Source organism: Podarcis cretensis (genome assembly GCF_951804945.1).
Source record: "Podarcis cretensis genome assembly, chromosome: 7".
Lineage (NCBI taxonomy): Eukaryota > Metazoa > Chordata > Lepidosauria > Squamata > Lacertidae > Podarcis > Podarcis cretensis.
In genome coordinates, this window is record NC_137176.1 from 57,270,712 (window position 1) to 57,298,688 (window position 27,977).

At 37.8% G+C, this 27,977-nt stretch overlaps 1 protein-coding gene across 10 annotated transcripts in view; it reads right to left on the reverse strand.

Annotated features, from left to right (window-relative positions):
- The window catches only part of ASPH (aspartate beta-hydroxylase), a 91,882-nt gene that overhangs the window by 51,298 nt on the left and 12,607 nt on the right, over positions 1–27,977 (reverse strand). For 4 of the 10 annotated variants that reach the window (XM_079984600.1, XM_079984602.1, XM_079984604.1 and 1 more), the window contains exons 2-8: positions 26,376–26,525; positions 25,861–25,905; positions 23,498–23,566; positions 5,128–5,217; positions 2,521–2,601; positions 1,448–1,594; positions 537–587 (exon numbers count right to left, since the gene is read on the reverse strand). In XM_079984600.1, the coding sequence (XP_079840726.1) occupies positions 537–587; positions 1,448–1,594; positions 2,521–2,601; positions 5,128–5,217; positions 23,498–23,566; positions 25,861–25,905; positions 26,376–26,525 (633 nt within the window). Of the gene's footprint in view, positions 1–536; positions 588–1,447; positions 1,595–2,520; positions 2,602–5,127; positions 5,218–10,165; positions 10,830–14,306; positions 16,876–16,952; positions 19,486–23,497; positions 23,567–25,860; positions 25,906–26,375; positions 26,526–27,977 lie in introns of those variants that run through there. The other 6 variants (XM_079984603.1, XM_079984606.1, XM_079984609.1 and 3 more) reach the window with 6 other exon arrangements.

Here is a 27,977-nt window from a genome sequence, read left to right on the forward strand (position 1 = left end):
ATCTGCCAAATCAAAAAAAGGCAGCTTGCCATAGCCACTTTAACATTGGTCTTTCTAGTTAAGACTTATTAGGATTATAGACTGTGAATGTACATGAACCATGCTTCCCTCAAATGTCGAGTGAGTCGCCTATGTATGGCATCTTTGCCCTGACTAGTATTTCTCCACACATAAGTTACCATCACCTGGCTGAGAAGATGCATTATTTAAATAACATAAAATGTGAAATGGCATTGAATCATGGCAATCTGTCTTAGGTAAAGTTCCAGGTAGGTAGCCGTGTTGGTCTGACGCAGTTGTAATAAATAAAAAATTGTCCAATAGCACCTTAGAGACCAACTAAGTTTGTTCTGGGTATCTTCTTCAGATACAATAGGTAAAGTTGTGATCCACTTAGGTTGAAAACCAACACTTTAGAAAATTCCATCCTATAAACCATCTCTCCCATTAAATTTGCAAATATTTAGGATCAGTTCACAGACACATGTTCATCACCTGATACATCACTTCACAGCTATTATGAAAAGCAGACATACCATGACTGTCATCTGTGTCTGGCTCTCCTGGTTGATAGTCACTTGGAGATTCTGAAATGAAAAATAAGGGAAATATTTGCTTTTTGAAGATACATAAAACGTTGTATTCAGTGTAACACTAGAAAAATATTTCGTCAGGCACTTCTCCCTCTGTATGTCTCCTAAAGCTGTTCAGTGATTTCCCCCAACCTTCCAGAGCACATTTGGGGACAGGGCAGGGCTTGTGGGAGGTAGGGGAGAATAGAGCAAGGAAATCTCATTATGCTATTGCAAATACTTTGTTGAATACCACCTACTGCTAAGTTAAAATACTGTCAATTTTCAGAAAAGTGCCCAATTAATCTAACAGTTTTTAGACACATATGCTTGGAGTAGACATAATCCTGGAACTAGAATGTAAGGACTGGAGTAGACCACAGAACCATTTGTGCTGTCCTTCAATCCTTCTTTTATTGCAAGTGAATTTCCTCAGGCCTCCCTGCATCTTGGTTTGAGCATCATCAATTCAGGTTAAAATGAATCCAGGCATACTTCTAAATATTTTGAACATCCTGATAAAACCACAATTTTCAGGATCTTAGGCTTCAGGTTAGATGTATGCCTAAATACAAGAACATGGGAGGAATTCATGCATGAGAGGGGGAAAGCAGAAGGAAGGGCACACATGATGCTGCAGTCTTCTTCCATTCACTAAACTTTCCTTCCAATGATGTCCAAACTGGGTCACAATACAGTATACAAGTCATTTAAAACAGACTTGATGATATACTATGGTCGACTGAACTGAATGAACTCAAAGACATATATTTATTCCATAAAAGTCTAAGTAAAATATCTCACCACCTTCTTAATCTCTTTCAAAAAAAGAAAAAGAAAAAGAACATGCTGAATACTCTTAATATTTCAGGTACCTTCATAGTCAGATTCTGGTGTTTCTAATACTTCTGGCCCTTTATCTTCAAGGTCTCCATCATAAACATCCTGTTCTGTGGGAACTTCAGGTGTTTCACTATTCTCCTCCTGAAAATCTGTTTCTTCATCCGCTTCATTTGTTTTTTCTTAAAATGTTAGAAAAACAGCATATCAACAGAACAGTCTCAATTGCATTCTGTAATCACCGCCCTTCTAAACAGATCATTGGTACAATCCAAACACATTTAAGGCCCACTGGGTTGGATCCAGATGGAATTTTGCTAACTGGATGCTCCCACTGGAGGAAGGGGAAGGACACCATTTTTTGAGACCCCCCCCCCTTCCTCAGACAGCTCTCTGTGCACCTTGAAAATCTGTTCCAGAGTATTAGGAGACCCTGAATAACAGTTTGGGAAGTTGCACAGGGGACTACTCATTTATTATTATTATTACATTTATTTCCTTCAAGGAATTCAAGAAATCTACACAGTTCTCCCCCTCTTCATGCTATCCTCACAATAACCCTGTCTAGTAGGCTAGGCTGAGAGACAGTGACTAGTCCGAGGTCCTCCAGTGAGCTTCATAGCATAGTGAGGATTTGAACCCTGGTCTTCTAGGTCCTGCCAAAAATCGTCTTCTTCCCCTTTTGCCAGCAGGAGCATCCAGTAAAGTGGAATGAAAGCCTCTGCTGGACTGGAGTCCCATTTGCAAATGAAGGAGCCCTTCTGCTTGTGGAGGGAAATGTCCACATCCAACCCACTAGTTTAAAATTACTCCTTTCACAGAAATCAGTGGATCTTAAGAGTGCTTAGCTCTGATATTGCGCCTCAAGCATTTACTGTTATTATGGGATAATTCTATAAACTGGTATCATTGGACAAACATGTGAGGGGCAGGTCATTAGCCACTACAGTCATTGTTCCATTTTGGAAAGCAAACAGTTATTTCCAACCAGCAGCGAGAATGTTTTGAAAGATCGGTAACTAGCTACATACAATTTTTAACTGATCAAAATAATTGGTTAGTTCTAAAATTTCTTTTTAGAAGTTCATGGGAAAATATTCATTCATACCAAACTCTGATTCAAGAACTTGACGTAGCAAAGTGTCCATTTCATCTTCCTCTTCTGGTTCTGCTTCAGCACTCTTGTGTTCTACATTATTTTAGAGAATATATCAAAGGTCAGCAGAAAGAAGAGACCGAACTCAAAAACCAGAAAACAAATACTTTTAGGGAAAGTGAACATGTTTACCTATGGACTTGGGTAAACGCGATATATGGCATTTTTATTCAGGCTTTGTTTCATATACAGGTGACTCCCCACTTACACAGGGGAGCCTGTGCTGGCCCTCTGCACACATAAATGAAATGCCCTTAAGTGGGAAGCACCCCACTGCACCTCTGACTCACCAGGAGACCCTCCCAGAGCTCAAAGAGGACATCCTTTTTGGGCTGGGGAAGGTCTCCCTGCAAACTGGAGGCACAGCAGGGCTTTGTTGAGGCCCTTCAGGTCTCTTCCCCTACTTCTGGGTTCCTGATACAATGCATATGCGCAGTCACACATGATGTGAGCATGCATAAGTGGGGTGGTGCCTGTACATGTCACAAACATGTACCCACAGAAGCTGGTGGACTCTCCTACATTGAAGGTTTTTAAACAGAGATTGGATGCCTATCTGTCAGGGATTTTTTGAGCTGTGATTCCTGCATTGCAGAGCATTGGACTAGATAACCATTGGCTATCTATGATTCTGTGATTTCATAAATTAACGGTTTGAAACTATAGTTAAGCACAAGGCTATAGTACAGCACTTTGAGGGTGGTTGTTGCTACTTTACAATCAAATAGTATATACATTTTGTAAGATAAAATAAATCTAGTAGGGATGGACGAAGCATTCCACATCACATCACTGTCCATGAGTGAATGGGGGTTGGAATCCAACATCTGAAGGCCACAGGTTAATCACCTCTAAGTTTAAATAATTTGAAACTATCCATCACGATTAACAGTGCATCTTCCATGAGCTTGGAGTATGGGGTAGAATCTGCTATGCTGAACTATCTAGACTCATGAGGATCTTAGCTTTCCTTTTTACATAAAGCACTTTTGCAGCCCTCATGACTGAAAATGTTTGAATATGAGCAAGCACAGCCTGCAAGGTTTTATCATACATACAAAGGCAGACTTTAGGCTTGTAGAATCTACATTGTTTTTTACTAGAACCCCAAGGTCCACAACCTGGAATTAGAGCAACAATGGGAGCTTATGAAGCAAAACCAATTACTTACTGTACCACAAGAGCAATATATTGGTAAAACCTACACAGGGAAATACAAATCTACAGCCAAGTTAATATGGATCTGGGATTTTTTTGACATTTATGTTACTTATTATGTACTGCATTGTATTGTTTTGTTGCACATTGCCCTGTGGCCATTTTTGGTACTGGGCAGTATAGAAATCTCTCAAATATATAAATAAATAAAATGTTAAAAGTTTCCATAATTCTAAAAAAAGGAACACAGATTCATATAATGTGATTTTGAATAGTGACCAAGTGAAAACAGCTAATTACAAGTCCTGAACATTTGTAAAGTTAACCGTGTAAAGTGATTGGCATACATCTGTGCGGAAAATAGTCAATGTAATGATGAAATTTTACATTGCACATAATGAATGTAGCACTAATCAGTGGCATGTACATATTGCAAGAAGACTTCCAAGTACTAGGAAAGTTGCATATTGTTTTAAGTGTCTTTAAAATATTTAATCTGGACCCACTCCATTATAGAAAATACTCATTTCTTTTTACAATACTCAGTGTCTGAAACAAAGAAAAATATTTGTCATGCTAAGAGTGGCAAAAAACAAAAACAAAATAAATGAATGCACTGGCATAGGTATACAGTGTAACAGATAGCTGTTTAGGGTTTTTCTACAGTTCAATCCCTGATATAAAGAACTCTAGTAAAGAAACTACTTTTATTATTTAAGCTAATTAATATTTTATTCGAAAAGTTTTAAAGGTTATATGGAGAATCTAGTCTATTAAATGAATATACATCCAAAGATGATTTCAATAGCTATTTCATTTTGGGGTGCAGTCCAACAGTGTTCATCTGCCAGGGGGAACCTAAACTGCTGGTGGAACAGATTCATCCTCTCTCCTGTACCACCCAAATCTGTTCTGGAGGGCTGCAGAGAAGTTGGGGTGTGGGCATGGTGCTTCAGGAAGAAGCATGGAAGGAGAAGTCCACTCACATGACATTGGATGCCACCCTCTGTTTTTATCTTTTCTGATTTGGGGCATATTTTCATATAATGTTTATTTCCCTGAGAAATGAGTTCAGAATGATTTTGTGTAAATGTCCTGGTGAAGTACACACAACAATTCATGAACCAGAAACTAGGTTTGTCCTGCTGACTAATCTTTCATGAAAGATCTAAATAGAAAGAAATTCAATGTGACATTATGCATATCGCTACCTCAATGGAACCATTCTGAAAGCACTCCCATAGTGTTAACAGTATGGAAGAGGGTTTGCAATACAAGATTTGCAAACCTCTCATTGAGGACAAGTTGCTGTAGAGCAGATGCTGTAAAGCTTTTACCATACAAAAAGATAGGCAAGATTGGAGTTTATTTTTCTATGATTTAGTTTGCATGAGAACCTACCTGCTCTCCCATGTGGCTCCTCTGTAGGTTGGATAACCTCTTCAGTATCTCTTGGCTTTTGCTGTTCTGGAACAGATCTTTCTTTAAGTCCTGCATTGTTTAGTTATAAAGTTAACTTTAGCCTTTCTGATTCAACATTTTGGCTTTCTTAGGTATCACTGAGATAATGACAAGGGGTTGAATCCAAACTTAGAAAGACTTAGAAAGCCATTTAGGCTTTTGATCCAGTGGAGGGAACATGCTGAGGGAAAAGGGAAGAGGCATCGTCCACTCATCCCTGCTTTCCCTGCAACCCCACACATTAATATTTTTTCAGAGGGCTTTAAGGGAAGGAAGGAGGAATTGCCACCTTCCCCCTTCTGCCTGTGAAGGAGTTCCCTGATCAGAACTCTGCTCGAAGGAGTCTCCGACCACGGGGAGCAAAGTCTGGATCCAAGCCCACAAATCTAAAGACTACCAAAAAGGAGAGTACACACTACACACAAGCTACCAAAGTACCACATTGTATTTCAAAGTCCAACGTTTTTTTCATTTTTAAAAAACAAGTTTTTGGAGCCTGTTGCAGCATCTTCTTAAAGGAAAACTTCTTTCTGTATGAACTGGTTTCATTTCCAGCTGCCTTTAAATCAGTTTCCTTTTGCCAAAACCCTAAGTTGCTCTGTAAATATGGGTCCAGTTACAGATAGGTAGCCGTGTTGGTCTGCCATAGTCAAAACAAAAAAAATTCCTTCCAGTAGCACCTTAAAGACCAACTAAGTTAGTTCTTGGTATGAGCTTTCGTGTGCATGCACACTTGGTATCTGAAGAAGTGTGCATGCACACGAAAGCTCATACCAAGAACTAACTTAGTTGGTCTTTAAGGTGCTACTGGAAGGAATTTTTTTTGTTTTGTAAATATGGGGTTATGGGCTGCTTCAAGGAAATCTCTCCAAATGCTGCTGTGAACTTATATGTGTCTCTGGATGGCACTCTTAAATTTTAATTACTTAGAGCATCAAAAGATGCTATTACAAATATCAGGGCCACTTCTTCTAAAATATATATTTAGTTGTTAAGCAGAAGCCAAAGGTGGATTTGGGATAGTAGCTGTTTCCAAATGAAGGTTGAAGCTCCTTTCCTAACCCGTCACCCTTGCTTTATTCCTTATTTAACCTCTCACCCCCACACACCAACACCTCCCCTATCCAATATAGAGTTCATTACCATTGATGAAACAAGAAAAACTGGCTTGGGGTGAATGAAGTGAAGCAATGTATGTCTAATGAAAATACTGCCTCCCACTCAAAGCCAGCTCATGGGTAGAGAAGGAGGAAGGTATTTTCCCAAGGTTAAGATTCTAGACTGAGGGGTGCAGGGGGAAGAGTGAAAACAATGTCTCAACCTCTCTTTCCCCTAAACTGTTTCTGAGGACCTTCTCTGTGGCACACTTTTGAGAGTGAAAGATAGGAAGAGCTAATCTATACATTATACAGAATAAGGCAGCATATGAATAGAATTCTGGATTGTACTACTTCAGATTACAGGCAGAAAAAAAGGAAAGAATATATTTTGAATGCTTCCACATGTAAAATGCTCCTGACATACAATTAATAGATTTTGCACCACTAATAACAAACATGTTTTTCTAGCTAGTAGTAGTATAAATGAGTGACATTTCCATCAAGTGACCAAACCAGGGATAGAGAACCTGTGGCTCTCCAAATGTTGCATTTCAGTTCCTACAAATTCTTATCAATATGGCTAATAATTGTGGGGGAACCACAGTCTCCTTTCCCTGATCTAAATAATGGATGTAAACATTTTTCAAATGGGAGACAGGTTACAGATCCAGCCACTTGACCTGTCAAATCCAAATACCATGCCATAATATTATCATTTAGCATATTTGATCAAGACAATTCCCCAAAATTCAGATTCGACATGAACTTGACCACACTGGCAATATTCCATCAATATTGCAGAACAAAGCACAGAAAATCGTGAGTGGGCTCAGTAAGAAAGGCCTGCACATCTACAGTGATCATTGTCCTCTTCAAGAAAATGGAATTTGTTGGACTCATTTTTATCCATTGCAATTTTAAAGTAAGGGGAAACATTTCTGAGCAGTGTTTTTAACATCTTCTGAGCAGTGTTTTTAATATCTTCTATAGCATTTATAAGTTTACAAACTGCTAGTATAGTCCACCAAAACTTTGGTGCAACCCTTACTGCTGTAAACAGAAGTGGCATAAAAGAACATCCATAATTTTCTGGTGGATTGTGTCATAGAGAACAGGGCACTCTGTGATTTTACTAAATGGACACTAAGGCTGCAATCCTACTTACACCCATGTTAGAGGAATTCCCATTGAACATAGAGAGCTTTACTTCTGAGTAAATGTATATAGAATTGCACTGTCAGTTTCTTCATTCTTCTTTCAGAACAAATTGGTGGCATTAAACTTTATTGGAAATGGAATATTACTGTAAACACATTTCATACAAGAATGTGCATGGTTTTGATTATTTTCTGTATGCAGAATTGCAAAATAGTTCCTCAAAATATTCAACCTGTACGTTTCAATCCAAAATAAAGTAAAATATGAACTACCCTAAAAGTTACAATGAATTAGATGTAACATCTAAATGGTACACACTCAGTCTTCATGTTGCTGAATCTTCATTGGTTAGAGGTAAAGATCAAATTATTATTATTTATTCAATTGGTATACCTTTCATCCAAAGATCACAGGGTAGTTCACAACACGCACAAAGTAAAACAAAACAAAAACCAAATAACAAAACAAAACCCCTCCCACAAACACATTTAAAAGGCCATGGAATGCTGATCAGCCAGAGGCCTGGTTGTAGAGAAATGTTTTCACCTAGCACCTAAAGATATGTAATGAAGGTGCCAGATAAGCCTTCCTTGAAGAGCATTCCACAAAGAAGACTGCAAGGAAAAGGCCTGTTCTCATGTTGTCACTCTCCTGACCTTTTGTGGAGAAGGCACATGAAGAATGGCCTTAGATGATTATCACAGGGTCCAAGTCAGTTCATTTGGGGGAGAGGCAGCCCTTAATGTCTGTAACCATAAATTCTGTACATCCACGCCATTCAGATGCAGTACCAAATGTACAGATGTTGATGTAAGCAGGAAGGTCTCACATCACATGTTCGTTCTCAGAAACATATAAATAGGCCAGAAGTTCCATGTCCACCCTGGTCCTCAGGCCCTATAATACTGCTTTGCAGGAACCTGTCTTTGTGGACAAATTGTTTGTAACACTAATCAATGTGTTTATGTACTACCTATGTGTGCTATAGGGACGCGGGTGGCGCTGTGGGTAAAACCTCAGCGCCTAGAATTTGCCGATTCCCCGCGGCAGGGTACGCAGGTTCGAATCCCCGTGGCAGGGTACGCTCCCGTCGTTCGGTCCCAGCGCCTGCCAACCTAGCAGTTCGAAAGCACCTCTGGGTGCAAGTAGATAAATAGGGACCGCTTACCAGCGGGAAGGTAAACGGCGTTCCGTGTGCTGCGCTGGCTTGCCAGGTGACCCGGAAGTGTCTGCGGACAGCGCTGGCTCCTGGCCTATAGAGTGAGATGAGCGCACAACCCTAGAGTCTGTCAAGACTGGCCCTTTACCTTTTATGTGTGCTATAGGCACAAATCCCCTTTGCTATACGGAAAAGTGACAGTCTGACCTTTGCTGATGGAATATCAGTCTCAGCTGAATGAGAAATGGTTAGACCCACTCATATCAGTTGGGAAAGAAACTTGCCTTGATTGTGAATGGACTGAGTCCACCTACACTTTTCTGGATTTTCTTTTTTAAAAAGTCACAGTGGCGTAGCGTGGGTTGTCAGCACCCGGGGCAAGGCAAGTAATTTGTGCCCCCTAACCCGTGGATTTTAGTAGGGGCAGAGAGGTGCGAGTGCGAGCGAGCGCCCCCAGATGTTGCGCCCGGTGCGGCCGGCCCCCCTGCACCCCCACGCTACGCCACTGAAAAGTCAGGCTTGTCATAAACATCATTCAAAGCTTGGAAACATCTAGAAGCTCCCCAATCACCAGCTCATTTGCCAGTCTCTTCTCTTTCCTAAAAGCTTTCCCAAAATGTAAGCTGGGGGTGGAAGGGAAAACAGCAGCACCTGAAATTTGCAAAACCCAAGGGCTCTACCTAAATTTGATTACTCATGCAGAGCATTATAAGCTAAGGCATGAGAAGCGACAGAATAGGGCTGGCTTGGCTCACAATGAAAGGATACATTTCAGAAAACATGGAAGAGATGGTCTCAGAAAAACCCACATTGATTTCTAAAATTTAAATTGCATAGGTTTTTTCACATGATCAAGAAAAGCATTATATCTCATGAGAATTCTAAATGTGTTGTATTACTGCAAAACAAGGGTAAAATATGTTGCTTTTATTTTCGTGTCAAAATTGTACTTTGCCACCCATATATGAGTACTTCTTGTGGTAAGACCAGAGACACAAAGAGCTACACAACTATATTTTCAAACCTTGCACTGATCATAACACATATCCCAATGTCTGTTCAGCACTAGATTTCCTAGATTTCCCCCTCGCCCCAAATACTTTTTTGACACAGTATTCTCCATGTCAAGATAAAAACAGCAAATGGACTTATTCCAAATATCATTTTGGAAAAGATTATATTCAATGTTTATTTAAAAACATATATAATAGTATGTCCTATTTTCTACCCAACAGGAAACAAAACCAGTGCAATCTGTAAAATACAAGCAGAGGGGGTAGCAGTGAAGGTATAATTTGAAGTAAATGTTCTTATTTATTTCTGTTCTTCACTTTTTTTCATTGAGCCATTTGAGCTTTCATTCTTCCATGTATTTATTTTCTGAATAGTTGAAAAAGATGTGTTTTGTTGCACTTTCTAGAGTGATATGCATATTGATAAGATGTTCCATTGTCCCAAGTGTATAAATTGGATCATGCTCATTGAACACAAAAAAATTGAAAACTAGTCTACCTTATTTTCCCCTAATACTTCTACTTCCCAGTGTAAAACAACACTTACAAATATTTCAGTGTTTTATTTTTGTATTAGCCTTATGTGTGACATACTGAGTACCAAAAACATTCCGTTATATAAATGATCTCAGTACAATAAGAATGTACAAGACATTATCAGACATACTATGTACAAATTGGAATTTCATAGCAGTCTATCTTATTTCATGCTTACAATTTCATACATATTCTAAGGCTGTTTGTGCAAATGATTCTGTCATCTTGTTTACTCTAACAAGCTAAAGACAAATTGCCTTAGTGGTGCTATATTACATTCTCATGCTATCAGTTCTAACTGAAGCAACACTCAGATATGAAAATAGTATCATTTTACTTTTTTCCTCTTCTCTTCATCCTTTGCTGAGCTATCGGATGCTTTAGAAAGGGCTTTAGCTGTTTTTTTATTTTCTTTCTCTTTGCCACTAGCTGATTCTTTTATCTCTTTATTTTTAAGATTCTTGTCTAACCCTGATCTCTCCTTTTCACCTCTCCTGTCTCGCTTGACCTTTTCAGATTCTTTTTTTGATTTATCATCAGCAACTTTCTTATCCTTTCTCTCCAAGTCATCAACTTTCTTCTTGGTTTTTTTCCTCTCTTCATCTTTGGTTTCCTTCTTTCCTTCTTGCTTCTCTTTCAATTTCTTGGCTGGTTCTTTGATCTCTTTTATTTTTTCTATTTTCCCATTTAAAAAAGGGGAAATGTTCATTAAAGAGCACACATTAAGACACTGGATATTAGTAAACCAAACTCACATTCCAACTTCACATCACAAATTCATAGTTGCAATTCAAAAGAACTTGATCACACAGTATTAGTACTGTCAAAAGAATTGCAGGTAGCAATCGCTACTTGGAATGTGCCAAGGGAAATAACTTTCTATTTTATAGGGCTTCCCAAAACTTATTCTTCAGCATCAGATGAAAACTGTTCTATTTCCCCAAACTTTTAACAGTATTTAAACTAGTTCTCCTATTTTAAAGGTTTTATGTATTGTAAGTGGCCTTAGAGAAACTGATGTAAATATTTCTTAATTAAATGTTAAAATAATTTTCAATTGCTTGAAAGATTATTCAGCTGCCAACTTTTTAAACAACATCATGCTACCCGATGAGCTACTAAATAACATTAAAAAAGAGACACACTGTTAAATGGAAATCAATGACTCTAAAATGTATTTGCCTATTTTACAAGAGGTCTATAACTGGCATAACCTCCTTATAATGTATCTAAAATTTGCATATCCAGCACTGACATCTTGCTCATGCTACAGACTTTGGCTTGCACAGTGGAATTTCCCCTTCCTCTCCTGTCGCTCCCTCAAAATCTGTTTGAGAGGATTGGGGGACCCTCCAAAGCACATTTTTGGGGTGGCACAAGGAAAGGAGAGGCAAGTAAAAGTCCCACTGTGCAAGCAGAACTGTGTTCACTCAGCTTTGATACAATCCATGGATTTTGAGGGGCTGGGGATATCGTAAAAGAGAGGAAGCAGTTCAAACATACGCTGAATTAAATTTGCATACTTTAAAGTCAGGGATGGGGAAGCTGTGGCTGGAATGATGGAAGCTGTAGTTCAACAATTTATGAAGGGCCACAGATTCCTCACCCCTACTTCAATCATTCTGCTACTGTACTTTTTATATCTGCTTTGTCTTTTCTCTTAAGATCTCCTTGACCTCTGCCCTTATGCAAAGGGCAGTGCTATCTGCTATCCTGTACTCATGGGGCTGGATCAGTGAACTAACAGAAAACACGACAATCTCAATTCACAAATGCTAAAAGCAGTGCTTTTTTCTCTCTAAGAAAAATGTTTAAGGGTACTCACATCTTCCTACTGATATTGTATTACTGCAGCTCAATGAGGCTAAAGTTAGATTCACAAATGTTTAGGGGTATGCGTACCCCTGCGTCCCCCCAGGAAAAAAAGCACTGGCTAAAACTAAGCACGATGCTACATATATTTGAAAAAGATAAGTGAAAAACAAAGTTAGGCACCCCTAGGCGAGAACTGCAACTCATTTTAAGTTTAAATGGCTGTGACCCCATAAAACAAGAATGAGGAATTTGTGCATGCCCACAACTCCCATCATTTCTGACCCTTGGGCCATGCTACTTGGAGCTGATTGGGACCGAAATCCATCAACATTCATAGGGTGACAGCTCCCCCCACCCATTTTATAGGCTAATTTTAGAAATGTTAAACTGACTCCAGAGGTCATGATTTGTAAAGAAGACACTGCATGGAGTATTTCCATTGTGCTGTAAACACAAGATAAAAATAAGATCCTACTGAAAACACCTGATTTTAATGATGACCATCATGTAGACAATTTTTTATTAGAGGTCTTAATACTATACCGTTATAAAATGGTTTTAAAATAGTTTAGAAAGTTATATACGCAGAGACTCATGAAAATGATTGAGGCACACAAATCTGCATTCAGTTTGCAATTAAAACTGACGATATTATTTCAATAGATTAATACTGAAATAGATCTGAAGTATTGTAGCTGCCTTTAATTAAAAAATATGCTGATAACATAATTAGTATTTTAATTACATGACAAAAATGCCACTTCAGGTAAAACTCAAATCCAACCAAGTACTAGCTAATATGGAAAAGAAAACCACCAACACACATGCACACAATATTCAGGAAATTATGAGGAAACATGGGGGAGGGAGGATCTGCAGACTGGGGCAAGAATTAAGAACCTGCCAAAAATTTCCCCATTAGGTAATTACCTCTCCTCTTGCAGCCAAACTCTAATGTCAGAAGTAAGTTCGGGGAAAGGGAGGATTCAGGAGGTTCAGGTGTGGTAAAAGCACCCTTCTAGCTGGCCTTTCCTTCCAATATGTTCTCCAGCTCACATTCTCCAGCAATTGTGAGACTGAGAACAAACATTTGCTAAACATTATTTAGTCTACTCTTCCCAACAAGGCCTTTTTTTCTACACCTGTTTTTTAAAAAACATTTGCGAAGGATGATTACAATAAAATATCGAGTGATCTACCATCCCTCTACCGTGAATGGAAATAGGAGTAATGCATTTGGAATAAAAATCTTTTAAGATTAGCATTACTAACATGTTGGTTTCAGAGCATGGTTAATGCTTCATTGCATGAGGAAATGGTTTCTCCTGCCTTGAAAGAGGCAGTGATACAACCGCTCCTAAAGAAACTGGCTCTGGGCCCCTTAGACTGGAACAACTACTGACCAGTTACAAATACCTCCTTTTTGAAGGAAGGTGATGGAGAGGACTGTGGTGGATGTTTTTAGTTTATTGCTGATTTTGCTTTTTAAAAAGTTCTTCTTAATAGTTGTTATTAACTGGTTTAACCAATAATTTTATTGTTTTATTCTTTTTGTACACTGCTTTAAGATATTTTACAGTGTATAAATTTTAGAAATAAATAAAGCCCTGAGAATAAAAAGACTATGATATTACAATGAAACATAAAAAGGGAGCGTTTCTCCTTCAACAGGAAGACATGAACTCTAATTAAGAAAGGCCCAGCATATTTTGAGCAGAATGCTTGGGGTAACAATATGAAAACCATATAGTATTTCATATGCCATGCACATTGTAGAAGCCTTATCTATCCAAATGATTGAATTCTTTGCCCAAAGGCCTTGATCCAAAGGCGTGCACTCAGTGATCAGAAATTCTCATGCATCACTGGGAAAATTCAGCTAGAATTCTGCTAGTTAGATGTTTGACAAGAAAGACTGAATGTACCGTCCTATTTTTCCTTCTCAGACAGTTGACTAGTAGGAATCCAATCTTTATATTTGCCCCAGGTTACACATGCCCCGTCCCAAATCCTACAGAATTGCATGCACTGCATCAATTTGCACACAGGATTCTTCATCCAGCAGGAGAAATATGCAGATCCACATACACATAGCCTGTAGCTGGATTAGAAATTAAGTTTTTAAAGTACTGTAGATCTAATTATGTAGGATGCTGAAGAGCACCCAAAACTAATGCTTGATATTTTTTGTTCAGTACATTTTGAATGCAAAATCACACTGGTACGAACTGCATCCAGAATTAGTAGACACATTTAACACACATTTAAAATACATGCATTTCAGGCATTCATAATCAGTGTGCACAAAAGGTCACTAATGCTCCAGTAGCAAAGTACCTTTGACTTTAGCCTTTCTCTTGGCAACCCCTCCTGGTGGCTCCCCTGATTACCATAAGATGAAAACAAGTTACAAACATTATTTTAAGTCTTTAAGATGCTATACACATGGGGGGGGGAGATGACCCAGTATAAAACAGCACCAAAATTACATCAGACCTTAAAAAAAACATATACCTGACTGTTCTATTTTCTGGAAGTGTTCCATTAAACAAAGCTTTCAAAATAAGCCATACACAGGTATAGTAGGCCCAGTCTCTCTCATTTCATCAAACATGAAAGCTGTAATTAGTAAGGTCACAGGAAAGGACCTTTTCTATAGCAGTGCCCCAGTAATGAAATTCCATTCTGATGAGAGGGTGGTAAATACATTTTATTCCATTAGACTTTTAGTGTATTGCAATCTTGTTATCTATGGTCTTATTTTATTTGCTTTTATTCTGGCTTTTAAAGCTTTCCAGTTTGGGGAGCTCTTTTAGTCATCACTATCTCAGTTGATCCGAGAACAGTCTCTCTCTCTCTCTCTCTCTCTCCCTCTCTCCGTGTGTGTGTGTGTGTGTGTGTGTGTGTGTTTTTCTAATGGGAAAAAAATCAGTAATACTGTTGTATGGGTTTTCTAACTTATGGTTCTCAAAGAGAAAGTGAAAGATGTATTGCAAAAACAAAGAGAATTCCAAATAGGATTTTTTCATTGGTAATTGGCTCATAAGCTAAACTATCAATTATGAAAAAGTGCTGTTTGGATTATGTAACCAAGTATGGGCAAGCATAAACTAAAAGGATGCTATCTTATGCTTTAATATTTTATCTGTTTCTAAACATATGGATTCATGTGAAAGAATCTTCAGTACCTAAGAATGGAGTCCATTAGTTCAGTGGAACATTTTGTGGCCATGTTGCTATAAGACTTAAATTAAGGAACACTTGAGTCACAAAACTTTTTAAATGACTTCACTTTGCAGAATAAGAAACATGATGTTTAAAAAATTGATGCATCACAAAAATGAAAGCTTGTTTTCCCCCCAGTAAGAATATCCTTTACTCTTACTAGTTTTATGAATGATATTTGTATTCAGCATATATTACTGGACTAAAGCAAGCAACATACGACCATTCTCAGGCTGTGCCTTTGGGACTGCTGCACAATTGATGCATTTGGAATATCATACCTCAGCTTAATAATCCAAAGTTGAACAAGGTTCACACACTTGCACAGAGCCACTTTCCTCTTTCCTTTGTGCAAGTGGGGAAGCAAGCTAGGAAGATTTCTATTACATCCAACCTAAGGAACAATGGTTAATGGCTCCAAAAGAAGACCTCATATTGAGCAAACTTTAAAACATGTATTTATATCCTGGCTTGGTAGGAAACTAAAGCTAGTTAAAACTTTCTAAACTCAGATGCAACAGAAAGCCATGTGTAACTGCTGCTGAGGTAGACCAAGTTCAAAATGCTATAGTGAAGTGGGCCATGAACAAATGCAGGTACTGAGCATATAAAAGGAGATTTGGGACTGGTTTTCCATATGAACAAGAGCTGTTACTTCTGAATACTAACTTCTAATCCTAAACATGCCACCTGGCTGCCTTAGTTGCCAAAGTGATGCAGCTTGGCTCCCTGCCTCAGCTGACTGGGAACAGCTACCATTCGGCTCCTTCCTTCCCCGAAGTGCTTACTGCAATGACCATTCTACCTTGTCACTGCATAACTTCATTATTCAACCAGTTCTCAAATTACAGAGTGCAAGTTCCTTTAGCTGCTGCTTTCCATAGCAGGGTGGTCGTATGATGTTGCCAGAATGAGGGTAGTGAGTTAATACCTCAAGGCTTTCTCTGTCTTTCCTTGATAATCTGAATACTATTGTGCAACCGTGTGACTGTGTTGATACTTGAGTTTGCCTGTTTTCTTCTTCCTTCCCTTTTGAAACACGTACCTGAGACTGAAGACATTATTTTAAACTGAAAACCATCTTGAGTGCTTTGGTAGGAAGGTGGAGCATAAAGATAAATAAATTAAATAATAAGCATGGTGACTGAAAGAAGATTTCAAAATACTGTACTAGATATAAACTGTAGATCTAAATTGAAAAGATCGAGTGATATGCTATTAAGTTACTGGTTTCTTTTGAATATCATGCTCTCAAAGACCTTAGCAAGCTGTGAAGATAAGCCCATAAAAGTTAATAGCCTACAAAAATAATTACTAAGTCTGCTTTTTATTCATAGGAGTAGCACTCTGGTCCAACCTCTGCCAGTCCTCTTTTATGAATAAGCAGGCAAGCAATAAATGTAGGCTAGTAATATAGCAGGCTAACATAGCCTCCTCTCCCCACCTGCTTCTTTTTATGCTGGGTGCAAAGGAAAAATAGCCTCACAGAAGATGCCTCCTCCCAATTTTCAGTAATCCCTCTCTTCCCACTTAATCTGGCGTGTCACAGCCTACTCCATTCAGCAATGTACACCTCAGGAAAAGCTTTTGTAGGGACAAAGGGAGAGAGAAGTCACCTTTCACCCATCCTCTTCCACCAGCATTTCTCTGGATTCAAACCTATATGATTTCCCTTTATTTCCTTTTTATACAAAAAGCAAAAAACAAATGAACTTTAGATCATAAACAAGGTTACCTCAAACATGATTGAAGTTTTACCATTTCATCACCAAAGGAATGTGGAAGTGGTATTAAAGGTCCAGAAGTTTTAAAAACATTGGGCAATAAAAAAACAAACTTGTTAACAAAACATTCAGACAAGAAAATCTTACGAATACATTTTTTAAAAAGACAATCACTAATCTAGTCCTTGAAATAAACTCTGAACCATTATTGCTGTTATTAGATAACAGAATACAAATTTTGTCTAACTTTTATTTATATGGTCCTGCTCAGATGTTTATAACTGTGAAACCCATTTCCAATAAGAATTAAATTTTAGCCATCAATAATGAAGGGTCTGAAATCTGTTATATTATAGCCTTGGGTCAGCTATAGAAATCTATTATTTTAGAACAGCCTGAAGTTTAGCAAAATAAATAAAACCAATGAAATCTCCACTTCCTCACCTTTGCTTCAAAACTGAAACACAATTGTTCAGATTATGTACCCCACCCCACCGCAAAGAACAGAAAAGGTAACTGAAAAGAAAATGAAATTTCTTGCTGAACATCTGGTGACAAAGCACAAAGGCTATGTTTTGCCCCACAAAGCCCTGAATTATTGGTTGCCATGTTATGAGTAACTGCCCTTTTCATCAGTCTCAACTAAATAACTTCTAACTCATACTATCAGGTATACAAAACTATTTTTAGAGAAGATAACTCCAAACAAACGAAGGTACATTCCTTGTAAGCTCAAATTCTTTTCTTACAATACTGTGGTATCCAAATGTTATCATTAATTTATTCCACTGTGGATAAACATACAAAGTATATAACATTTATCAATAAAAACCACTGTTTTAATATATTTCTACAACAGTTATGCCCAACCATTTTACAAGATATGAACTTGCTTTGCATCAGATACAGTTGAGGATGGTCACAGAAATCAGGGGTTCAGCTCAGGTATTTTTATTTGGAACAAATAAAATGCAAAGTGCATCTTCTGCAAATTATTTACACATTGCTGCCATAGCAAAGAAAGCAGAAGTTTGTGCAAAATGTAAAGCAGCTTTTTCACATTATGTGCTCAATATTATGTCAGGCAAGCTTTGAAAATCCATAGAACTGTTCCTCAGGCTGTAGACTTTACTTGTACACTTTACTTAAACACTCACATTTCTGAGCCATGAAAGTTTCTATCAAATATGCTAATTCTGAGACAAACAGTGCAATTCTATACATATTTATTCAGATGTAAGCTCCATTGAGTTCAATGGTTGCTACTTATAGAAAAGTGTGTAAAGGACTGCAGTCTAAGGTTTGATCAGCAATATCAGATCAAACGAGCCTAAGTATTATTCAGCAGTGTGCATGAAATACAGGCACTAGATTTTATCATACACACACACACACACACCACAAAATTTTGCACACATATCTGTTCCAGAAGGTTAATTTGCTCCACACAAAGCTGGGCATGGAAACTTGCTGAACTCAGGCATTTGTATAATCAGTCCCTTCACTATGAGATGGGGGGAGGGTGCGGTGGAGCAGAAAAATCAAAAAGCAAATCTGAGTCAGCCATTCAGTTTAGCAAGACATAAAAGACAGTTTGCATTTATCAGCTTTAATTAGTTGAATATTACAGGAGAAATACATATTTACAGGTTCTCGCTTTCAAAAAATGTCCACTAAATTTTACAAACAAATCTGCCTTTAAGAGATAAAATAGTATATAAAGAAAATAAGAATGAAAGCTTCATTTCAAAATATACAACACTTGCATGCTATTTCTTTCATATAGTAAATGGATTTACTAACATAACAAATTTGAGTAACCTCAGAATTCTGCTCTATAAGTCTGTAAAAGCATGTAATAAATTATAAAATTAAGGAATACTCATTGGTAGCAAATTCAAATAATTTCAGTAATAGGTTTCTTATTTAATGCAATAGTAGGCAGAGTCTTAAAATATAAAATATATATACATAATTTGTCAATCGTGCCAGAATAGTCTATAGTAATTTAACACTTTATTAGAAAGGTGAATCATTTAAAGGTTAATAGTGTAGGTTACTACCATAGAGCTTGTGCAGGTTAGTGCTAAGAATGCACAGCACAGGTTAGTGCTAAGAAAGCACAAACCGACGCAAAGCCATACAGAAACCAATCAAACTACTGAAGACACTTTTGTCTTACCCCAGTCTCTCTCTCAAAAAGGCTTTTTGACAAGTGAATTACATCACATGGCTGATATGTCCATTGAGGGTAAGGGGTTACATCAGGTTTTACCCCAGTAGCCTGTTGCATTTTGATAACTGAACTTGATCCCTGAACTAAAGTCATTGGTTCTGTAAATCCACAATAACACATGTCTTTTTTCCCTGAACCCCTTCATTCTGTGACGTACCATCAACATCATCTGCAGCATCGCTCTCTTCTTCTTCTATGATTTCAAAAGGAGTCATTACATCATAGAGAAATGAGAGGAAACCATAAAACCAATCAGAACTTTCCTCTGCTAAAATATTAAGGACTTCCTCAAGTGAATCAATATTTTCATTATTGCCATCTTTGGTCAAGCCTACACAAGAATAAAAGGAAAGAGAGAGAGAGAGAAGGCAGCAGTTAGGTGGAAAAAGAGAAATTGAAGTAGAAGGATTTAAGAGAGCCTGTTTCATGATCAGCAGTCTAAAACAGTATGGTTAAGAAAATTAGTAAAAAGAAATCTGGAAGTTTTAATAAGTACCCAAGAAACAAACCATTTGAAGAAATTGAAAAAAATCTGACAAAGACATATTCCTACTACTGACCTTGCCAAGATGGTTGATTAGAGGCCACTAATGGGGAGAAGATTAAACACATGCTTATGCAAAAAGCACCAAAAGCTGTAGCCTTTCCTCACAGAAAAGGTGCCTCAACAACTTGTATCATTTTGGTTCTAACCCTTTCCTCACTTTTTCAAGTAATATATTCTATTGATATTGAGTAACTAGAACTGTACACAGTAGTTCATAAATTGCCACAGAATTATATAAAGAGATTGTGATCTCTTGATATAGCAGCTCTCTAAGGTAAGAGTTATCCCAAACTGGATGCGCTCCAGCCTGACCAATTTCCCTAAGAAATTTGGGGAAATTGTTCTACAATCTTTATGAGCACCACTTCAAACACTAGCAGCCTGGTTTCATTGTAATTCAAGTATAGCCCCTCTCTTTTGCATGCATGGCTTCTCCTAAAGTGTTCCCCAATGTTTAATAAATCTAAATAATTCTTCCTGGCATTACAGTGTCATTCAAACCCCTCCCATCTTTCTATGTTGCTGGCCTTCTGCATGAAATAGGTATCATTTCTGAAAATGCCATGCCCCTGCACTTCAACATTCTACTTAGCAAGCTAGGTTTTATTAGAGCATCTCATAACCACTTTTAACAGTTTGTTATTGATGTAGAAAACTTCCATCTTCCACCCATTATTTATATGGCAAACCATTCACATCAGGCAGGTGAAAACCCATCACAAACTCCTCTCCCCATACCCTTAATTTGCAAGTCTAGCACTGCCAAAGATGCCCCATCTCTGGAAACATATCCTAAGCGCAAAAGCATATTGGTTCAGTAACCAAGAAATGAGTCCTTTCTAAAGGATTATTTTGTTGTTTTTTTCCTTGCAGAATTATATAAAGCAGTGATTGAGAATTAGAAAAACCTTGATCCCCATTATAGCTGCTTATTCCCTTTATTGGGATACCACTGCTGTCAGATTGCATTTATCTTGGAACTACAGATTGAAGAAGAAAGAAAAGGAGAAAGCATATGGGTGACTGTAACCCAAAGCTTGATGTTTTATTATGTTTCGATATATGCTGTAAGCCACCCAGAGTGGCTGGGGAAACCCAGCCAGATGGACGGGGTATAAATAATAAAATTATTATTATTACTACTACAAAAATGAGCAATTAATAAAGTAAGGGTAACACCCCTAAAATCACACCAGCAAGGCTGTTTTAGGAGATGAAGAGATAGACGTACCTTGTGAGGGAGACAAAGCTTTCGTTATCCTGCTCATATGAACCAGTCATGGTCATGGACTGGGGAATATCTGATTTCTAATTACATGTACATCTATGAAACAGTAGCATGATCGTGTCTTTACAACTGTACAGTTCTTTTTTATGTCAGTTGCAAAATAATGTTACCACGAAAGACTAGGCTCCTGAACCAGTAAATTACTGACACCTGCCCAAACGAATCAATATGCATTCTCTCTCTCCTCTCTCTCTCTCTCACACACACACACAGCTCAACTTATCGTCCAAAGGTCTGCTACTCAAAGTTTATGTATTTTTTTTAACATAAAGCCAAAGTTCGGCATGTTACAGGTATTGGGTAAGCATCCTGGTGAACGACTAAATCAGTATTATTCATATTTAATATACAAAGTTCGGCAATGTAAATCTTGAAACTGGGGAAAGAATTAATCACAAATAACAATGATAGCACCTGCCTATTATCACTCCATCACCCCTCAGGGGTTTTTTTTGGGGGGGGAGTTGTTTATGCTGTATAGGTTATTAGTCGACTCATGAACGGAGGAGATTCAGGGTGTGTCTGAATATATTCAGAGGGCGGGCTGGTGTGCAGGACTCCCTGGTCCTGAATGGGGTAACTGTGCCCCTGAAGGGCCAGGTGCGCAGCATGGGAGTCATTTTGGACTCACAGCTGTCCCTTGAGGCACAGGTCACTTCTGTATACAGGGCAGCTGTCTACCAGCTGTCTACCAGCTCCACCTGGTATGCAGGCTGAGACCCTACCTGCCCGCGGACTGTCTCACCAGAGTGGTTTATGCTCTAGTTATCTCCCGCTTGGACTACAGCAATGCGCTTTATGTGGGGCTACCTTTGAAGGTGACCCGGAAACTACAACTAATCCAGAATGCAGGAGCTAAACTGGTGACTGGGGGCGGCTGCCGAGACCACATAACACCGGTCTTGAAAGACCTACATTGGCTCCCAATACATTTCCGAGCACAATTCAAAGTGTTGGTGTTGACCTTTAAAGCCCTAAACAGCCTCGGCCCAGTATACCTGAAGGAGCGTCTCCTCCCCCATCGTTCTGCCCAGACGCTGAGGTCCAGCACCGAGGGCCTTCTGGCGGTTCCCTCATTGTGAGAAGCAAAGCTACAGGGAACCAGCCAGAGGGCCTTCTCGGTAGTGGTGCCCACCCTGTGGAATGCCCTCCCATCAGATGTCAAAGAGATAAACAACTACCTGACATTCAGAAGACATCTTAAGGCAGCCCTGTTCAGGGAAGTTTTTAATGTATAATATATTAGTGTATTTTTGGTCTTTGTGGAAGCTGCCCAGAGTGGCTGGAGAAACCCAGCCAGATGGGCGGGGTACAAATAATCTATTATTTATTATTATTATTATTATTATTATTATTATTATATTGATTTCTATGCTATCTGTACATTGTTAAATCACAAGTAGTCAGAATACATAAAAGCAATCTGGGTTAAAGGTTGTACATGATCAAATGAATTAGGTATCTGAAGACACAGGAATATATTTGCCCAGTGCAGCAACACAAACTAAATTTATTAAGTTTCCCAGACAAGCTGAAGATCTTAGAGAACATCTGAATGTTAAATCAATATCCCTGTACTAAAAGGAAGAAACACAGAGCCTTTAAACAGCATGTCAATATAGAATAAAAATGCCAAGATATGGGTAATTATTTTTATTTGAGAAAGGTCCCAGGACTTGTTCTCTTCTTCTTTTAGTCTTTTCTCCACTTCTGGACTTAACATCCCATTCCACTTCCAACCTATGTAATTCCTCTTATTACTCTAGTATTATACTATTCACATTTACAACCTAGCTATTCAAATCAGGTGCATTTTCCTAAGTGCCCTTTTCCCTCACGTCTCACTCTGTAGACTGGCTTTTGCAAAGTCCTCATCCTTTTCTGTCTTGTCAATCTTCTGGCTTTTTAGGTAGCTCTTGCTACTTTTTCCTCTTGATTTGCCTTATATAGGTCTTCTTTCCAGTTTTACTTCAATTGTATCTTGGATTATGTGCTTCAGTATGTTTGACAATCAAACTTCACACTTTACATCAGTTCTTATCCCTCTTAAATCTTATGCTTTTCTCTTCTGTTTTCGTTTTCATTGCATACTATGACTGTTTCTCTATATAAAATGGTTCCAGTGCTCTTTTACACCTTTTTCCCTGATGGAACTCAAGGCGGCTTAATAGGCTTAAGGACTTTAGGATTTCTGACCAATGTTTCTCAGGAAACTTTTACAGAGTTACCTTAAAAAGCTTTAAACATATTATCACTTTAAACATTTATCGTATTAAATGTTTCATACTGTATAAGAAAACAACAGGACTACAGGAATACACTGTGCTGTGCAACATAATTTCACCAATATTAAGCAATTACTGTGATTATTTTAACACTTTGGGTTACTTTTTGTTTAAAAATACATATAATAAATAATGATATTGTGAAATGTTGGAAACCAGACTCATTATTTTAATGCTGCAACAGAAGGTAATGTTTAAGACAGTTTTAGAAGTGTCTACTTGCCTAGCAAAGCCTTGGCATCTTCCACATCAAAATCTCCATCTCCATCAGCATCATAGATCCCAAGCTTTCCTAGAGCAGGGACAGAAAGAACTAATTCAGTAATCTATTTCTATATTAATCTGTTGAATGTGTGATGGAATGTAGCAAGAAATCATGAGCCTCAACATTTTATAAAAGATGTCATTCCAAATCACAAATGCAAGCTTGCTAACTGTTTTGAGATGATATACATTTTTTCCAAATAAACAAACCAAACTCCTTAAAAGATAGCGTATCTTTCTGAAAATCTGAAATCCTTTTGGATTGCTAAATCAACATTTCATTACTTGCTAGTGTTTAAGGAATTGTAACAATTTTGTATCTGAAATGACTATGCAAGTCAAGTGACACAATGGCTGTAATCCTGCTCCATTCACATTAATGGAAGTTATGGGACTGGCTTTTTAATAGGAACAGAATTGCACCTACCAGTTCACTAAATAGTATTTATCCAGATTACTGGAATAGTATTTTTTTAAAAAAGAAAGAAAGAAAGAACTAAAAAATCTACTGCTAAGTGCTACATGATGATTGCTTATTAATAAAATTGCCTATCTAATGTCAAAGGTACAACTTCATAAGCAGCACATCAAACACAACGTTCAATGCATCTGTTTCAGACAGTAAATTGGTGTACTCAGGAATAATGCAGATGCATGCAACATAGAAATATTCCTGCTGCTATGGAAATTTGCAATTGCTGCATTTGGGATACTGGCAGAGCCATAGCCCTAAATACTCAAAAGAAATTTAGGCAGAAGCAATTTCAATCAGAGAAATGCATGCCAAGCTGGCTGATACAGTAGATTAATTGCTAGAAAATCCTAAAAGTTGGAGAGCATAGTTTGAGCTCATTTTTTGCCACGGCTTATTGAACAAGGCAGAAGCAACAGTCATGCGGAGAAGAAGCTAAAACAGAGTCCTGCCAAGGTGGTTGCTCAAAGGGCATATTTGTTCTATCCCAAACAACAAAAATCAAAATATCCAAGAATGAAACTGAAAATTCTAGCAACACATTCAGTTGTTATACTGAAAACAATATAATAAACCAGCACTATAAGAAAGGAAATCTAGCTATGGTTTGGCTTGATGTCTGAGTTGACAAGCCATAATTAAGGAGATTGTTCTGCTTCCAAAGGCCAATATATCCAGAGACAAGAGAACAGAGAAGACAGGTGACAAAAGCAGGCAAACAGCTCTAAACCAGTTTGATTGATTCTTTGAGTTCAGCTATGCTATGCTCTCAGCTATGCAAACCATAGGATTTGGAATCATGTCTAAACAAAACAGATAGTGATTGTGGGTTGCAGCCAGAGTTAATCCTACTCAGCATAGACCCACTGTAATTACTGGACCTATCTAATTTGGGCCCATAAATTACAAAGAGTATACTGCAAATATAACTTGGTTGAATACAACCCTGCATAATTTATTTTAATGAATTTATTATGGAATCTTTGTAATTATTTAACCTTCCCAGATACTAATATTTTCATGGCTACATTTCAGTTGGAAACAATTACTCATTTCCACATGATGTCAAAACACTGTAATAAATCAGCTAAAATCTGCAATTCTGAGCTTTGAAAAGTCACATTTTGTTCTTAAGGGTCACCGCTTTAAACATATTTGTAGTCTGGATATTGGATGAATTACACTTTTACACATAGCCAAATCCTCTACCTTCCATTTCACAACTACCTGTGGACTTTAACCAAACTAATGGTAGTTGTGGGAAAGGCAGGCAATTGAAATGTCTTCTCACCCACCTGCATCCCTCTGACTTCAATCCTATAGATAATTTTGGCATGAAGTGCAAATGGTTACACCATTTCTATTTGCTCTGAGCTTCAACAGTCTCTAGAATCAAATCAAATGAAGCAAAATGCCCCAAAGCAGCTTCATATAGAGATAAGCAGAGAACAGGCTGCATGCCAGGTGATACCTATATCAGCTTTCCACTCTCATAGGAAAATGGGAAAGTCAACTTAGATCATACACTTCCCCCCCAAAGAATACAGAGCTCATGCGATCCAACTCCTCCTCCTCAGCTTTTTATCATTTGTACACTTGGAGAATTTGTTTTTTTATCAAGTGGTTCATAAATTTGCTTAATAAAGAAGTACAAAAACTCAACCCTAAAAGAAAAGAGTAGCAGCTGAATAAGGTTAAAAATCTGAAAACCACTTAAAGAAAGCAACGATTGAAGGGTGTAGCAGAAGATAAAATAATGAAGCATATTTTGTTTACTCCAGCAGTATGCCAACAGTCAGGTATTTCAATCCCAAGAAGTATAAGCATAGTTTATTTCTCTATAATCCTACCTTGGAGTACCTCTGACAAGTTATAACGGAAGTCCTTTGCTTTGGCTGCATGCGTGGTAAAAATATAGAAACCATTATTCACATTGTCAAAACCTGAACAGATGAACTACATGATTTACTCTTTAAATCAACACTTTCATGAATATCTGGTGCTTGATAGTGAACAATGAATAAGCACCCGTAATTGTTGAAAGGTTAAATCCAATGTTGCACTAGTGAGGTTTCACTTAGGAAATGAGACTTGGGTTTCCTCTCCTCCCCCTGTGCACCCTTAAAATTTGCTCTTGAGGGTCCCTCAACTCTCTGCAGCTGATTTTGTGAAGGGGGTGCTAGAGGACACAGGAGAGGAAGAGAAAGTTCAAATGTGTTACAAAAGTCCCTTGTGCCAGTGGAGCCACAGAGCTGGATATGATGCAAGGTTCTTAATCAAAATCCTGAAGTTGCAAAAGAATGACATTTGGAAATATTTGGAAATATTAAAATTACTTCATTTGAAATGCTCTTGGAATGCTTACCTAGCACTTCCTCGTAATCAACAAGTTCAAACCAAACCACAGCGACTGATGTCCACACTCCCAGCAGTGCAATTACCATAAACCAAGTAAAAAATGAACTTCCAGAAATTCCTTCTTTCTTCCCATTCTTGTTCCCTCCATGTCTTGCTTCTGTAAAATAAAGCAAGTGAAATTACTACTAGAAGGCAAGGCTTACAATTATACATTCCTGCAAATATATTATTTGATTACACAAAATTCAGAATGAAGGGTTTCATGCAATTATTTAAAAGACTATCTACTGATTCAAGCCTGGTGGGTTAATTTAAATCAAAGTCATTTAAAATTATCAAACATAAAAAGATAAAACTTATCCTTTATTTAAATCTTGTTTCCCATTTTATAATTCATGCCTCTTCCATCCCTCTGCAGATCTTTGTCACCCCAAAATCTTTTTTTTTTTAAGGTATTGGGCAAAAGACTACCATATTAACTTGAATGTAATACACACCTTTTTGGGATCCAACCCAACCCAGAATAGTAAATACTATATTATTATTTTGTTCAGAACAGATCTCATAATTCTTTATTATGTGCAATGATTATTGATTTTCATGGTGTTTAAACTCGATATTATAAGTAAGATCACAGAGATGTCAAGATAGTCACACAATAAACTAAGAACATTGGTAAATTTATGGGCTATGGGGGGATGTTTAAAAATGAAGAACTGCTGACCCCTAGGTTTGGCTACTTAGCAAAGAAACGTAACCATTGCTTTATCAGCTCCCATTTTTCATAGGTCCATTAGTTTCAGAAGAGAGTTAGTTATTAACTCACTTGTGGAAATAAAGCTAAAATTTCGGTACAGTTATTTGCTGCCCTTGGCTCCTTTGGGAGGAATGGTGAGATATAAATCAAATGAATAAATACATACATAATCAGACTCATTAACACATTGAGACTTACTTCTGTGTAAACATGTATAGCAGAAGTAGCCAAGCCTTCAAGCTATTTGTGGATGCCAACTTCAGCCCCAGCCAGTCTGGCGAATGGCCAGGGAAGACCGAAGCTGAGGTCCAACATCTGGAGAGCCACAGGTTGGCTGTCACTAATGTATAGGATTGCACTCTACTCTAGAGTCTTGGGTCCAGAAGAAAAACTACAAAAAAAAAAATCCTCACTCTTTAAAGCACGCTAAGAAATTTAGGACTGAATCAAGGAAGTAGCTTCTCCACATTCAGCCTGGCCTTAAACAGTCATTAGGGGCAGCATCAAGTATTATATACAGTAGTTGCTCATGTTACTGATGAATATATTTAAATATTTCCGTAGCACAAGTCATGGGAATATAATATAGCACACTACTGGATCCAGCAGCTTCATAGATAGTGAAGCCACTTACGATGTAGAGACCAAAGCAGAGATAAATATAGTATTTAGCAACTGATATTTCATAGTCTATATAAGTAAAAATGATCTCAGCAGCAGATAGTTCCCCCTGAGATTTAGCAAAAACTTAAACTCAGTTTCATGGAAAATGCCACATTACAAACATTTATTTTTGAAATTGTGAAGCACTGTTGAGCGCTATGCAAACACATACCACTCAAGAACCAATGT